The following is a 15807-nucleotide window of genomic DNA, read 5'->3' on the forward strand; positions in this document are numbered from 1 at the left end:
ACTGGTAAAGTGTATTTAGTGTACCTTATATGTTAGCTTTAATTCTGAGGTCACAAAAAGTTATTTCAAACTATATATGACCATTCAACATCTATCTATCGAGCTAAAGTTGGAACCCTCCCATTTCGGGACAGCTGACAACCAGCTGGCTAAACAACAACATCTGGTTATAAGCTAATATTATGCCAGCTAATGTTATGCCTCCGATAAACAGTTTGATTCTAATATCATATTAATTTATTAACTAAGAGTCCAACCTTGTTAAATCCACTTCAAAGAAAGTTGCCGGCTAACAGCAAACAACACCAGCAAAGTTCAGGCTATCACCAACAATTCACCTCACTGTCATCTGACAGACGTTTGCTTTACGGACTCATCTACATAGGCCATCAGGAGGCCATCAGTCCAATAGATGTGGACAGATCCTGACAGGTGAAGTAAACAGCAGACTCAGTCTAGGCTGTCATGAACCCAAGTTGTTTCGTCCTACAGCGGCCACTGTAGCTCGGATTGTGCATTTGAATAAGTAGGGGTAAGAAAACAGAATTGAGTTGACTGCAATCTGCAATTACTGACCTCTACTGGTGACATTTAACACACTTTACCTTTAACATTTTGTGGGATCCACGAATGTTTGTATGAAATTCTGTGCCGGTTTATTCAGAAGAGATAGGGACACAGTTTTAGAAAACATCATATAAAAAAAAATCATAAAATCTCCAAAGTCCAGAAAGGGGACTGCCATGTTTAAGGAGCTGCCATAACACCAGGTGCCCCTCATGATCCAACCCCAAAGAGCTTTGTGTCTCTTCCCAGAGACCTGATAGGTGAATGTGTAAGCCACTACACTGTGGAGCCTTTCAGTCACTGTCACATACAGATGGTTCAAAGACACGTGGCTTTAGTTACACAACCATAGTTTATTACTGATGTCATCACTTACACAGACAATGGAAGTGTCAGCGATACCTACTAAAAGGTGATCAGAAAATCATACTTGAGTAACTAGTTGAAAACAGCTTCAGGACCGCTGCTGTCAGATGCTGTTTAATTTACACTAAACTCTTGTCAAAAATTCGAACTCCCGAGCCATATTCCAAAAAAGATTAATACTAATAATAATAATGATAATAATAAACAATATATTTTAAACTGATAAAAGTGGCTTGAAATGACAGGATGATTTTCAGAGGACCTTCAGACCACACATGGTTTCCTCTTGCTGTCTGGTAACAGCTGGTAGGTTTGACCAGTTGGTGCCATTTTTTTTTAAAGTGCTGGTTTCATGTAACATGTCCTTGTTTTAGCGTTTGGGTTGAATTCCTCTTGATTGTGGCTGTGTATCTCTATGAAAACCACCCCATTTAAATATATTTAACCCATATTAAACTTTTCAAAGTACACTCTGTTAGAGAAGAAAGCCACGATGCATTTTGTGTTCGATATTTGCAATGCTTATACGACATACTGACCTGCTGTTCACCCTGGACAACATGTGATGCACCTGTGAACGAGGTATTACTCTATAAATAACATATAGGCAAAGTTCACCGTTGTATTCTACTACAAGCAGCACAATGTCAGATTAAATCCTGTTGTCCGGTAAGGCTAGTCATACGGAGTCCTTTGAAAAGGAACGCTGAATGATCAGTACTTTTAATGGGATCTGCTCCTCTTTTTGATGTCCATAGAGTTCAGGAAGAAGCATTCAAAGTTTTCCAAAGTTTAACTGCACTCCAGAAGAAAGGATGTCTCTATTTACAGAAAGGTCCTTTGCATTACTCTCTTCTCCTTTGATGATCCCGCGGGCCAGAACTGTTGGTTCAACCTAAATCAGAAGAGAAACCTAATGAAACAAAGTCAGAGCCAGGACAGCTGCAGAATCATCAAAACATCACCTATGAAAGAGTTACAGAACATAACATTATTTTTTATATATATAGACATACAGTATATAATTGTCTGAGGTCACAAGAGGAAAAAAAATGGAACTGCACAGAACTGAAAAGCATAGCCACCAGTTATAAAACTAAACTTTATCAACCGAATGCTCCTGCCTACGCTGATTGACATGTCAAAGATGTTGGCAAAGCAACAACAGAATCAGATGCATTATTCAAATCTCGAAGCCCTGATTTTTCCATTCTTGCTGCTTACTTTTGATGTTTGACACTGTGAGGAAACAGATTTCATCTTCACAAGAAAAATGTTTAAAATGGTCTGAAAGCCCCACAAGAACATCGCTGTGTAGGTTGATTCTGTTCATCTGGAGAAATGCTACGTCCAGATGCATCAAGACATTGCTGTGTAGCTATGACATAACCTGTTATATGATTTATAGGACTAGAACCCTGGCACATTCAGCACCATCCAAGTAACAGCCTCTAGGGTGGAAGTGCCAAAAATTGTAGTACCTACATTAGCCACTTGAGGCAGGCTCTAAAAATGACCCAATCATCATGATTGCTGAACTTGCTAAATGGACACAAGCAAAACATTTTTTTCAAACCTGACAGAAGCTGCTTTTTAACATAGCAACAAAACAGAGAGAAAGCAGGAAGCTTAACAAGCAAGCACAATGCAAACTGCATCTAGACTCAAGAGCAGCAGGGCTGTGTTCTCTATGACGAATCATGCTTCTCCGTCTGGCAATCTGATGGACGAGTCTGGGTTTGGTGGTTGCCAGTCGAATGACCGTTGTGTGACTGCATTGTGCCAAGTGTAAAGTTTGGTGGAGGGGGATTATGGTGTGGGGTTGTTTTTCAGGAGTTGGGCTCGGCCCTTTGGTTCCAGTGAAACAAACTCCTAATGCTTCAGGAACAGTTTGGGGATGGCCCCTTCCTGTTCCAACATGACTGTGCACCAGTGCACAAAAGAATGTCTCCATAAACACATGGATAATCCAGGGGTCTGTACAATTAAGGTTGCAACAAGAGACATAAAAGGTGAAAAAAGAATTAAGCTAACGGTAAATATTGTTTATCAGCATGATGTTATGTCCTTTTGAAATGGCCATCGAAAGGCAAATGTGGATGGACATGTGCTCAAGTGAATTGGGTGGATACCAGTGGCTGAAGCACCTAGTAACTCTTACCACCAAAGTAGATACCCTCAGAAAGAAATCATGCCTGGTTTTCAAAGTAAGAATGGTAACAGTAGCTTTCCACTGCTTCAGAGAGTGGGATTGTTTCTTCTAGACTGGAAAGTTGTTGATGCTAATCTTTGCCATGTGCTAACCGTCTAGCTGGGTTTCTGCAAGAAAACTTGTGAGACTCAGTGACTGAGATCAGCAAGGTCGGGCGAAACATTGCAGCTGAATAATATGGCGACATCCCGTTGCTATGTCGTCCCATCCAGAACAGTCAAATCCTTCCCAAATCAAAAACCCTGGATTAACGGAGATGTTCGCGCGGCACGGAACACCGCCTTTGCCTCCGCGAACACATCGGACTACAAACACGCACATTACCAACTCCGGAAGACGATCAAAGCAGCCAAACGTGAGTACAGGGACAGGGTGGAGCAACAGTTTGACAACCCTCGGAGTATGTGGCAGGAACTAAACACGATCACAGACTTTAGAGGGAAAACCAGCACACCGCAGACCACGGCCTCTCTGTGTGAGGATCTAAACGTATTCTACGCTAGATTCGACACAGCGAACACCATGAGACCGGACAGTGTGCGCACCGCGGATGACGTCAGTGCGCACACTGTGTCTGAGGAGGATGTGCGGAAGTGCTTCAGGAAGGTGAACGCACGCAAAGCTACTGGTCCGGACGGGATTCCCGGCCGCGTCCTCAGGTCATGCGCGGCTCAGCTGGCTGGAGTGTTCACGCACATCTTCAACCTTTCCCTCTCTCTGTCTGTAGTCCCAGCCTGCTTCAAAATGGCCACCATCGTCCCTGTACCCAAATCCTCCACCATCTCCTCATTGAACGACTGGCGACCTGTAGCCCTGACCCCCATCGTAAGCAAATGCTTCGAGAAGCTGGTCAGGGACTTCATCTGCTCTGCACTACCCGACTCACTGGACCCTCTACAGTTTGCATACCGCCACAACAGGTCCACTGATGATGCCATAGCCCTGACACTACACACTGCCCTGTCACACCTGGAGAAGAGAGACACGTATGTGAGGATGCTGTTTGTAGATTACAGCTCAGCATTCAATACCATCGTTCCCTCGAAGCTGGACAGGAAACTGCAGGATCTAGGACTGAGCAGCTCCCTCTGCAGCTGGATCCTTAGCTTCCTGTCTGACAGACGCCAGGTGGTCAGACTGGGCAGCATCACCTCATCCCCCATCACACTGAACACTGGTGCTCCACAGGGGTGTGTACTGAGCCCTCTCCTGTACTCACTCTACACCTACGACTGCACAGCCACTAACAGCTCCAACATCATTGTGAAGTTTGCGGACGACACTACAGTGGTGGGTCTTATCACCAACGGTGATGAGACGGCTTACAGGGAGGAGGTCAGCGCCCTGACCCACTGGTGTCAAGACAACCATCCCACCCTCAACGTCGCAAAGACAAAGGAGTTGATAGTGGACTTCCGGAGGTGCAGAGAAGTACACACCCCCATCACCATCAACGGCGCTGCTGTGGAGAGAGTGAGCAGCTTCCGGTTCCTTGGCGTACACCTGGCTGAGGATCTTACGTGGTCAGTACACACAAACAAAACAGTGAAGAAGGCCCAGCAGCGCCTCTTCTTTCTCAGGAGACTGAAAAGATTCGGCATGAGCCCCCGCATCCTCAGGACCTTCTATCACTGTGCCATTGAGAGCATCCTCACTGGATGCATCACCACCTGGTATGGCAACAGCACCGCCTACAACTGCAAAGCTCTCCAGCGAGTAGTGCGGTGCTCTGAACGGATAATTGGAGGTGAGCTTCCCTCCCTCCAAGACATCTACAGGAAGCGCTGCCTGAGGAAAGCGGGGAGGATCATCAAGGACTCCAGTCACCCCAGCCATAAACTGTTCAGACTGCTTCCCTCAGGAAGGAGGTTCTGCAGCATCCGGTCCCGTACCAGCAGACTGAGAGACAGCTTCTTCCATCAGGCCATCAGACTGCTGAACACGTCATAGACACCTCAGCTTCACTACTGGAACTTCAACATTATGCACTCCACACTGTATATAAATGCCACTTGTTTTGCACATATTCAACTCTGTATATTTTATATATTTTATTATTATTATTATTATTTTATTTTATTTTTTTACTATTTAATTTGTAAAAATGTGTATACACACACACACACACACACACACACACACACACACACACGTAGGAAAATATTTAGTATACACATCCAGAAATGCATACACTATTATATATTGTACATATATTTATTAGTTTCAGGTTGGCCATTCTTGTATTTTGCTCGTTTGTGTTGTTGTGTTTGCACATCTCTGTTGCTTGTGGGGCTCGCACACAAGAATTTCACTCGCATGTGCTGTGCCAGTGTGCCTGCACATGTGATGTGACAATAAAAAGTGATTTGATTTGATTTGATTTGATTTGCTATAGCTCTAATTGTGTGTCACAGACAGAATAGGTGCCAAGGATTAGGTAGCCGCTCTTCACTTCTGTAAAAACACAGTGTGTGAGACAGAAAGGAGTGGGGAGTTTATCTTCCACCTCCAGCTAGAGAACACAGTCACATTTAATTGCATTCACCTATAGCAATGGATGATTCAGCTTAAGGTAATTAATTAGTGGGCATAAGTGGACAGATATCAGCTAAACAGGTAAAATGCTTTAAGTATTTACATTTTCTTTTAGTCCTGTTTCCTTTATTAACTTCTTTGTTAGTTTTTTTTAGCTTTTTTTTTGTGTAATTAGTTTAAAAATAGGCCAATAAAATGCTTAACAGTAGCCTTATATTAAAAATTAGAAATTATCTTTAAAATATTACCACTGCTTAGGCTGAGCAGTAGTCAAACAATAATAATGCAATCATGTGATAGCTATCTACTATCTAACTGTTAACTGGGGAGTGTCGGACCATCTATAAATGAATTATATTAAGTCTATCTAGTGCTTAGGTCACAGGTTTGGAGCTTATTCCACATGCTATAGCGCAAGAGGTGGGTCAAAACGACCCCAACCTCTCACATCCACATCTAAAGCTAATTCACAGCCAACAATTAACCCAACAAGTATTTCTATGGACTTTTTTCAAGGCTTTTTGTCAATTTTTGTCAAACTCCGCTTCAGGTCCCAAAGTCAAATGAACACTGTAGCATCACTGAGAGTTAAAAACTGTCTAAATTCTTTCATCTGTAATAAAATGATCAGCGTTGCTGCTTTACCAGGTGTAACAATTAAGTTTAACATCCAGAGTTAGAAGTTAGCAGGAAGTTAGCTCGCTAGTTTCCACCTAAACATGACATAGCATGTTCTGACGGAGAGATTTCTGAAAAATTCAATCGTACAGCTCTGCTACGTGAAGACAGAAAACTAAACAGCAGTGACGTTTCTAGGTTTACTGAAGTCGGGCTAGCTGGTATATAATGATGTGTTACATGGTGGCTAGCTACCATGTACAGCTACATAATTACATGGTAAGGTTTTGAAAACTGAGCTTTAAAATGAACAGTGGTAATAAAAAGCGAGAGAGGCCGGCAGTGATCACTGAATGTTTTTAGGGGCTTGTTCAGATTGAATAGATTAAGAAAGAAAACATTAAAAATGTTAAAAGCACAACAGCCTTAATAAACGCAGAGTAATTTGGACTCGGAAGCAGGGTTCATGCTTCATCACTTAAAGTTGACCTTGAAGACCGTGATGGATGTAAGGTAAAATTTAGTAGTAGTTTTGCCTAGCATGACCCCCTTCTACACCCCTCAGAATTTATTCAAAATTTTTCAGGCTATCATGTTTACATACAGAATGACAGGCATGCAAATCCTACCAAAAACATAACCTCCTTGGTGGAGGTAATAACATTTGGTCTAAAATCCCTTTACCTACTTGTGCTATGAAATGTGAAAACTCTTTAAATTATTCCTGTACAATAAATGAGCATAAGGTCTGTGTGCTTTTTATGCATTTACTATATAATGAAAGATTAAACTGGTAGGACTAAAAAACTGGTCTGTATAGAGCCAGAGATTTTCAAGGCTATATGAGAGCTACAATATAATCACCACAACATTCAAACTGAGTGTAGTGCACACTGGACCAAGTTGGCTGGTATTCCCCTTTCATGAAGAAGAGCAAGCATTTAACATAACATTAGATGTAGTGGTGGTGTAGTGGGCAGTATGGTGGTTAGCACTGTTGCAGCAAGAAGGTCCTGAGTTCAATTCCACCATCAGGCCGGGGTCTATCTGTGTGGAGTTTGCATGTTCTCCCCATGTTTGCGTGGGTTCCCTCCGGGTACTCCGGCTTCCTCCCACCGTCCAAAGACATGCAGTTTGTGGGGATAGGTTAATTGATTAATCCAAATTGCCCATAGGAGTGAATGTGAGTGTGAATGGTTGTCTGTCTCTGTGTGTTAGCCCTGCGACAGACTGGTGACCTGCGCAGGGTGTACCCCGCCTCTTGCCCTATGACAGCTGGGATAGGCTCCAGCAACCCTGAGAAGCAGATGGATGAGATGTAGTGTTATATAAAAATACTGGATACTTGCTGCAGTTGTTAGTAGCAGTTGGCAGCCACTTCTGCCAGTGGTTCAAAACTCTGTGCAGCAACTCCTGCTGATGTGAAACACATCTGGAGCTCTTTCAGATTAGTCTTCTTCCTGTTCCTAAAAACTAACAGCCTTTTGTATCTGCATAAATTGTTATCACAGTGCTGTACATACAGTGCAACATGAGGAAATAAGATGCTGGTGGGTTGTTTCCGAGTTCTCCGCTGTGACATACTGCAAAGACCTCCATTCTCCTTGAGATTAAATTGCCTGTCATGAAGCTCGGCAGCTGACTGGCAGCTCCTCTGCTCCTCTAAAAGTACATTCTGGAAAAGACTCGAGGAGCCTAGCATAACAACCTTCATAACGACGTCCCCTATCAATTCCAACCGCCTGTCAGGCGCCACGTAGGTTTGACGAACTGAAGGAAGCCATTGGCGGACTTGTAAGGCCCCCATTATTGATGCTGAACTTCTGACAGGAAACAGACAGCTCTGACAGCCTGGTTAGATTAATTCACAAATGGTCTGTTTGATGAAGAATTGGGCAGAGCAGCATGGCGATGCATAGTTTTATTTTAATCATCCACAATTATGCAGGAAAGGAAAACAATCCAAGAACCATCAGGCCACCACTTGACAAGAAAACCAGCATAATCACATCAAGCAGAGAGTGAAGAGTTTCCATAAGTTCAGGTGGTTGCACCACTTTGCTGGTCGCTGAACAAGCTTGAGATAAATTCTTCCCTCTTTTTTATAGAGCCATTTATATTCAGGGCTGTCATTGTGATTAATGTGGTACTAATTTGAGAATAATTTCAGGCTGAAATGACAAAGAGCAAAGTCATTTCTTATCAGGAGAGAAACTGTCTTCAGAGATGGATCTACGCTGCGTTTCAACTCAGGAGGTGGATCATTACCAGGATTTGAGTGTCTCAAACACCGCCGAAAATCCTAAGAGGAAAAACCAAGTCTTCCCTGAGTATTGTGTTAATTTAATTGGTGGCTGGCAAGTGCTAATTTAACTGGCAAAAGCTTCATTTCTATTCAGCTCATGAAGAAAGGCTGGCTCAAAGTCTTAACACAGCAGGTACAGGGCTCATGTTTGTGTCATTTAGCTGTGTAATTGGAACACTGCAGTGTCCTTTCCTGCAATATGTTTTGTGTTCTAACTACCATGACCGGGGTTTTCGCAGGATGGCCATTTTAAAGATGAACAGGGAGTGATTTTAATGTGTGAATCAGCCTGTAAAATCAGCAGAAACTGAAAGTGGTGGCACCACAGAGCCACCTTTCTCCAAATTAAGTTTCACGCTCTGGACTATTGGGCAATTTCTGCCACAAATCAAAACTCGTAGTCACTGTTCTTCTGGGAAATTTATAGGTGTGGTGCTACTCTGCGCTTATTTAAATGGTAGAAGCATAGCAGATTAGTATCAAGGATGTAGCAGGGTGGGAGAAGAAGAAAACTTTCAGTATTCACTTTTCAAGGCGTTAATGATATTAAAACCTGGTTTGCAACACAGGTAAGGAAAAAACAGGCTCTTATCAGGGGGGGGAGGATTGTACCTCAGGGTGGGCTCCGTTTGTATCCAACTCTGTGCAGCTGATGTCTTTAAAAATCTTGTTGTCCTCTTAAAAATTTACATTTAAATTTTGAAGCAGCAATATTTAAAAAACAAAAAAGGGTTAGGATGGCTTGCATTTTCAGCCACAGCTGAAAAAAAAGTCACATAGTTAAAAGTGTTAGAGCACAGAAATGATGAGCTCTTTTCAAAACAGTGTTTGCAGCTAACCAAAGATCAGTGAGTGAAAACAAGTATTGATCTGCAGCTCAGCTCTCACAGTTACATTGTTTGCTTTGTAGTTATTGGTCCCGCTAGTTATTATTATCATTCCTTACAAAATGATGTAGCTCAGGGTTTTAAGATTTCAAGGACTCGGGGTGACGTTCATGACTGTCATAGCAATTTTTCACGCTCTGAAATGTAATGGCTCTGAAATCTAAGCAGGCCTCGAAGTTTCACTTAAAAAAAACATCACTTTATCTCAGTGGCAGCATAGCAATGGAAATATCAGCATATAACGATTCACTGTGTTTTACTCTTTATCATAGTCAGATCCACAGGCAAAAACAAATAGGCTCAAGCACTCTGACAATATTATGGTATATGCCTGGTATATCAGGATATTTAGAAATCCCCAAATCATTTGAAATACCATCAAAACTACAGACCTTCTGCTTTCTATTAAGGTCATGTGATGTATTGTAGTGTAGTCTACTTCAAAGCATGCAGCTTTTTAGCACCAGCAGCTGAGACCCAAAGATGGTGACTGTGAGAGATCGAGGGCAATGCTGAGTGATCAGTTTAAAGAAATGTCTCTGCCTCTCTCTGTATGGGAGCATTAGTTATTTCCTGATGATAAAGGTGAGCTAGCTGATATATTCCCACTTTTAATTTCTTCCAATTAAAAGAGCAGTTTAGTGCCATGAGTTTCTCCCAGAAGAATGCAAGGCAATGGGTGCTTTTATTATACCAGAAAAAGCTCTTTCCAGTGCAAATGACTATGTCGAGTTGTGAAAAAGAAAGTTTTCACATGACTGTGTGCAGTCCTGTAAAAAACTAAGTCCTCCCTATCATTTAGCAGCTTGTAGAACCACCTTTAGCAGTAATAGCTTGAAGTAACTGTTTCCTGTATGGTTTCATGAGCCTCTCACATCATTGTGGGAGGCTCTTCTTTACAGTGTTGCTTCATTTCATTGAGGTTTGCATCCATTCATTTATGTACAACTCTCTGAAGGTTCCACCACAGCATTTCAGTCAGTTTTAGCCAAGCTTTACTCACATTTTGCTCTAAAATATTTTGGTATACAGAGCAGAACATGGCCCATTAAATCACAGCAAGCTGTCCAAGACAACGAGCACAAATCATAACAGCACCACCACCGTGCTCGATAGTTCATATGAGGTGTTTGTGCTGATATGCAGTGTTTGGTTTACACCAGATGTGCCGCTGTGCATTATGGGCAAACAGCTGCACTTTGGTCTCGTCTGTTCAAAGGACATTGATGCAGAGGTCTTGTGGTTTGTTCAAACATAAGCTGTGCTGCCATGTTCTTTTTAGAGACAAGAGGCTTTCTCCTGGCAACACTTCCAAACAAGCCATGCTCATTAAGTCTTTTCCTAATTGTACTGTCATTAAATAAACCTTTAATATGCTAACTCAGAGTCTGAGATGTTGCTGCTTCTCTAAACACTGCACAGTCTGACCTTGGTGTGAATTTGCTGGTGTGTCCACTCCTCGGACGATTGGAGCATTCACATCCACGTTAATAGACCAACAAGGTACCAAATATGGTTCTGTTATAGAGGTCCTCACACTTGCAGATGATCAATTAATCAAGTGCATTTAATTAACATCACCTGGCTGGTACTTGTACTCTTAATTCCTATGGAAGCAGTAAAGGTGGACTTTTTCCCCCCAACTTTATCAAATCCTTCAGGTAACATGGCACTATTCTCCATACGCACATCCACTGAACAACAGAGCAAAGAGATGGTGTCCTACTTCTACCCTGAGCTGAAAGTAATGTAGTCTATACCTTAAGAAGAGAAGTGAATTACCATTAACTCAATCCATAAATGAGTGATCATAAGCAGACGGATGATAGATGAACAAATAAAGGAGTCTAAAAGTACTGTACAATAACATTTGCCTGAGCATATCCTAGGAGCAATCCAGAAGGTGTTTATTTCTCTTTCTTTTACTTTCTCTGCCATTTTTCTACAATAACTTACAATCAGTGTCATTTGGTAGATTACATGACAAAAGTCCTACAACGACTTCAAGAACAAAACACAAATCTCCCAGAGTAATGATTCTCCTCAGCGTGAGATGCTGTAGACTTTTTCATCTGTTCAAATTGAATCGTGAATCGAGTATGTGGAGGATGAGCAGAGGTTTAAAAATATAAAATTATAAGAGAACTATAAACAGTGTAATAAAAAAGCGGCACTAGCCCACATTAGAGGTTTTTTTTCCCTCTCATCCCTGCGGTATAACGCATCGCAGGCAGCGCAGGTTACTGCTGTCACCTTTGAGGATGTCTGTGTTTATCTGTATAAAAGATACAGTTTAAACTGTTACCTCTTGCTGCCATTTGGGGCTCTAAATGTGCAAAAGTCATTGTTGCGTCTCAGCATATTTACATGTCAGACACTGTTTTTCTTGCTGAGACGTGCTCCAAACCGACTCTATTCCCCACTGGGTTCCGAGCTTTGTGGTAGCCCGTCGCTGCGTGGTTTATATTTTGAACTCTCGAGGTGCTTCTGGGGTGCATTCGATGCATTTATGATACAACCATACAGGTCAGAATAGCTGAGTTCCTAGTTTATGTTGTGCTGTTTTCCCGAAAAGCTAAGCAAAGGTGAAGAAGAAAGCGTGACCCCCCGCTGCTTTAAGCAGCCTGCAGAAAGATCTGAAACTTAAGAAACTTGTTTCTCTGACTGAGTTCAAAGGTGTGCAAGATAAATCCGCTGGGAAATGCTGATGCTTTGAACAGGTTGTTGTTGTGTGTTTGGATCATAAACCTCTTCTCATTCAACTCTCTAGTGTGGTTACGTTACTGGGAGAGATGTACTTAATAATATAATTTGACTATAACGTAAAAATGAGCCATCTTTGAAAATTCTTTATGTTCAAAATGAAAGTGAGGATTCTAATGAATTGAGACAAGTAAATGTTTGAAACATCAAATATAATAAGGAGAACAATAACAGATTTATCACCTGGACGCCGCTGTGAAGCATCTGACGTTACCAAAGCTGGTCTCTGTCAGCAGAAATCTGTCAAACAACAAAAGAAAATACAGTCACCACGTGATAATTACCTCAATCTGTTCCCAGATATCACTCATCTCAGAAGCCTGGACCACTAAAAGCAAAAAATGATTACAAAGATGTATGTATATATATAATATAAAATAATCCCATTTTGAGGTCTCAACAAATCCCTTAATCAATAGCCCCAGGCTCCAGGCTCCCGGCTCCCGGCAGGTGTGGTGCAGGCAGTTTAAATAATTAAGTACATGGAGAGAGGCAGAACTGAAGTCTACGGGTCATCATAACACAGTGAAGGATACGGGCATCACGTTACAACGTTAAAAGCAGGTAATTGGAGTGAGTAATTGGCCAGTTTGGGTGCTTGAAGTGGCCTGAAAGTGCTAAGGAGACATGGCAGCCCATTGATTACAGGCCCCAGGGGGTCCAAGCACCGACTGCAAACATCAGTTTTTAGGTAAAGGCAGAAGAGACGACGGTAATAGAAGCCGCAGCCTGTTGACCTTGTAGAGCTGAAGTGGGTTAGGTCAGATTCAACAGGTTTGGATGTGGCACCAGTGAAGACTTGTGGGTTAACCTTACCTTAGTGGTTTTGATCTTGTTTCCTGTAGCACAGCTCCAACCTTTCAGATCAGGAAGAACTTTGCATTCCTCCCCATCAAGGCACGGATGCATCTGACACCACCACTTCTGTTCCACTATTGACGCTAACAAAAAGACATAAAGGTCAAAGAACAAATAGGTGGAAATCTCTTTGTTCACAGTATTATGGTTAGGAAATACTGATAAAGGACTAGACTGTCGTGCTTATTTCTTTTTTTCACTTTTGAATGATAAAGTTGGTTTAGCTGCTAATCCAGAGCTCATTTCACATTTCACTGACATTGTGTCCCTGCAGATTTGCTAACTTAGCATACTGTTTTAAAAAAGAGTAGTTAATATATTTATAGATGGATATAATCAACAATCCCACTAAAAGTCAAACACAAACAGGTAACAAATAACCAGGAACAAGATGGCTGTAATGGATTATGAGTGTAAGGCAAACTCTTCTCTTAATTTATTTTGCATTTATAAAGATTTGCCACTGCACACACTCTTCAGATGTTCATGGTTGGTTATCTTTCTGTTGACAAAGACCTCAGTCACACACAGACCTGTTGGGCCATTTGTCAACCACTAGCTCGCAGTGGTTTTGTTGATTAGTCAGACAGTTGGTTTAACATGTCAAAATAAGGTTAAAAAAAAATGCTTGTAATAAATCCACGGCAGACTCGCCACATTTCCATCATTTTCAGCATACTTTATTATTATTTCACACACTCAGCTGCAGCTCTCCCGCTGCCAGCTGCACACATCACCCACAACAACCACACACTCAGGACCCAGTACTATTTATGCAGGGCGGTGTGATGAGCTGCATCGGCTTCTCCTGCAGCCGTGTCACAAACATGTCTGCCACAATGTACTCAAACCTAAAGTAGGTGATTCTTTGTTGAATATTGCTAACTAATAAAGAAGAAAACCATGTTTACCATCACACATTTAGAATTCATAAATGTTTTGTTTTTATATTAAAAGTCATTTGCATTTTATTTTGCAATTTCATTTCGACACCGTTTTTGTTTAGGTCTCAAGAACATTTCCACACAACGTTATGAGCCTGAGATGAAGCTTCCCATCGGATATAAATCAAATCATCATACCTGTCTCTCAGCAAGCCATGTCACCTTCCGACAGCTGTCTTAAATGATGTAAGATTTGCTTTTTGACTGGCAACACTCACCTCTATTTCAGGTATTCAAACAATCTTGTGACAAATCTGATCCACGTGTAAGGGTGGGACAGGAACTACGAACAGATGTGACTTCAGTCATGTAAATGGAAATCACTGAGTTGCATTGAGAACACCAACTCATCTGCCTCTGCAACAGTGAGCATTAAACCGCTAATGCTGAGTTCTACAAGACATTATTTAAATTTGGCTTATTACAGAGGTCATTATCCACGTTCCACAACCCCCTTCACTGCTGTTAGTGTACTTCCTAATGAAGAGAATGGGTATTATAATCCACATATACCGCTGGAGCCTCACTCCATTAAATTGCAGAGAATGGAGAAGTTATGACATGAGGGAATCAATTTGAATTACACAGCTGGGGTTATGGCAGCAGTGTGGTGTAAAAAGTGCATCAGGTCAACTGCAAGCAGATGGTGGTTGTGTAACAGCAGCTATTAAAAAGCCACAAAGGTTTCTCATGAAATGAAATGGGAGTATTGATGAACAAACATACCAAAAGTGTATGGGATACATCTCACTTAACAGGTAATGATGCCGTGAAGGCACGAGGGCAGCTCAGAGTGAAAACATCTGGGAAAAAGAATTAAAGTTATGCTTTATTTTTCCTTGATTGTTTTAGTGTAGCCATAAAAATGCCTTTGAATCAATGCACTGACCTTGGGTTTATACTCATAAATGATCACACTGGAGACACGCAGATCTGACTTCAAATCCTTTAATTTTCACAAAAATCGAGTGCACCTTATAATCCGGTGCGTCTTTTGTAGGAATTCTGGATGTGATTACTGATCTCGAACTGCTTTTATGATGTACACGGCGCTCAAAATCTGTCAAAAAATGTTTTAGTATGACTTTGGTAAGATACGAAGCTGCACCGCTTGATGGATTGTCGGAGCACTACGGCTACCATAGTCAGGAGCCTCGCGGAGTAATCTGGGTCCAAAACTGGCAACACAGTGAACACCAGCAAGCACTGCAGACACTGCAAAGCCTTGATAATCGCCCATTATCAGATTATCAAGGCAAAGATGTAAAAGCCTGTTTTGTTAAGTGGCTATACAACAATATGGTAGTACAAAATCCATTCAGTAAAGTTTTCGGGTATCTTTTGTAGCTGCCTCTCTAAAATTACACCTTCAGATCTCTTCAAGTTTTCTCAGATGTCTGCAGGTTCATTTATCTTCATATAAAGTGGAGATTGTCTCACACTGAGTGCAGCTAAAGGTAATCCCTGATTGAGGAAGAAAGAATAATTAAAAGGTTAAGTGCTGATCATTCTTCTCTGAGATCACCCATGGAGCTTTAAACTGAGGCCAGTGGCTCACAGCTCTAATTTGCAGAAAATGTCAATACTAAAATGTCAAGGAATAGGTCAAACACGACTGGGTCCAGAGTTTAGCCAGAAATCCGTGCTTTTCAAACCAAAGAGAAGCAGCCACTTCAGCTGACACATTAGCATGCTAAGAGACCTTCTGGGTCATCGACTTTACAGTCTGCATTGGACAGCGTCACATTCATT

The 15807-nt window shown here is 41.7% G+C and overlaps 1 protein-coding gene across 2 annotated transcripts in view; it reads right to left on the minus strand.

The window, feature by feature from the left end:
* Positions 1–900: 900 nt before the first annotated feature.
* LOC146689891 (chemokine-like protein TAFA-2) overlaps positions 901–15807 on the minus strand; it is a 102986-nt gene continuing 88079 nt past the window's right edge. For both annotated transcript variants that reach the window (XM_085437835.1, XM_085437834.1), the window contains exons 4-6: positions 13070–13194; positions 12437–12493; positions 901–1828 (exon numbers count right to left, since the gene is read on the minus strand). In XM_085437835.1, the coding sequence (XP_085293961.1) occupies positions 12464–12493; positions 13070–13194 (155 nt within the window). In that variant the 3' untranslated portion in view covers positions 901–1828; positions 12437–12463. The remainder of the gene's footprint in view (positions 1829–12436; positions 12494–13069; positions 13195–15807) is intronic.

Source organism: Copadichromis virginalis, linkage group LG17 (assembly GCF_057382275.1).
Source record: "Copadichromis virginalis isolate Kocher_CV1m ecotype Utaka linkage group LG17, C_Virginalis_male_GT1.1, whole genome shotgun sequence".
Taxonomy (NCBI): Eukaryota; Metazoa; Chordata; class Actinopteri; order Cichliformes; family Cichlidae; genus Copadichromis; species Copadichromis virginalis.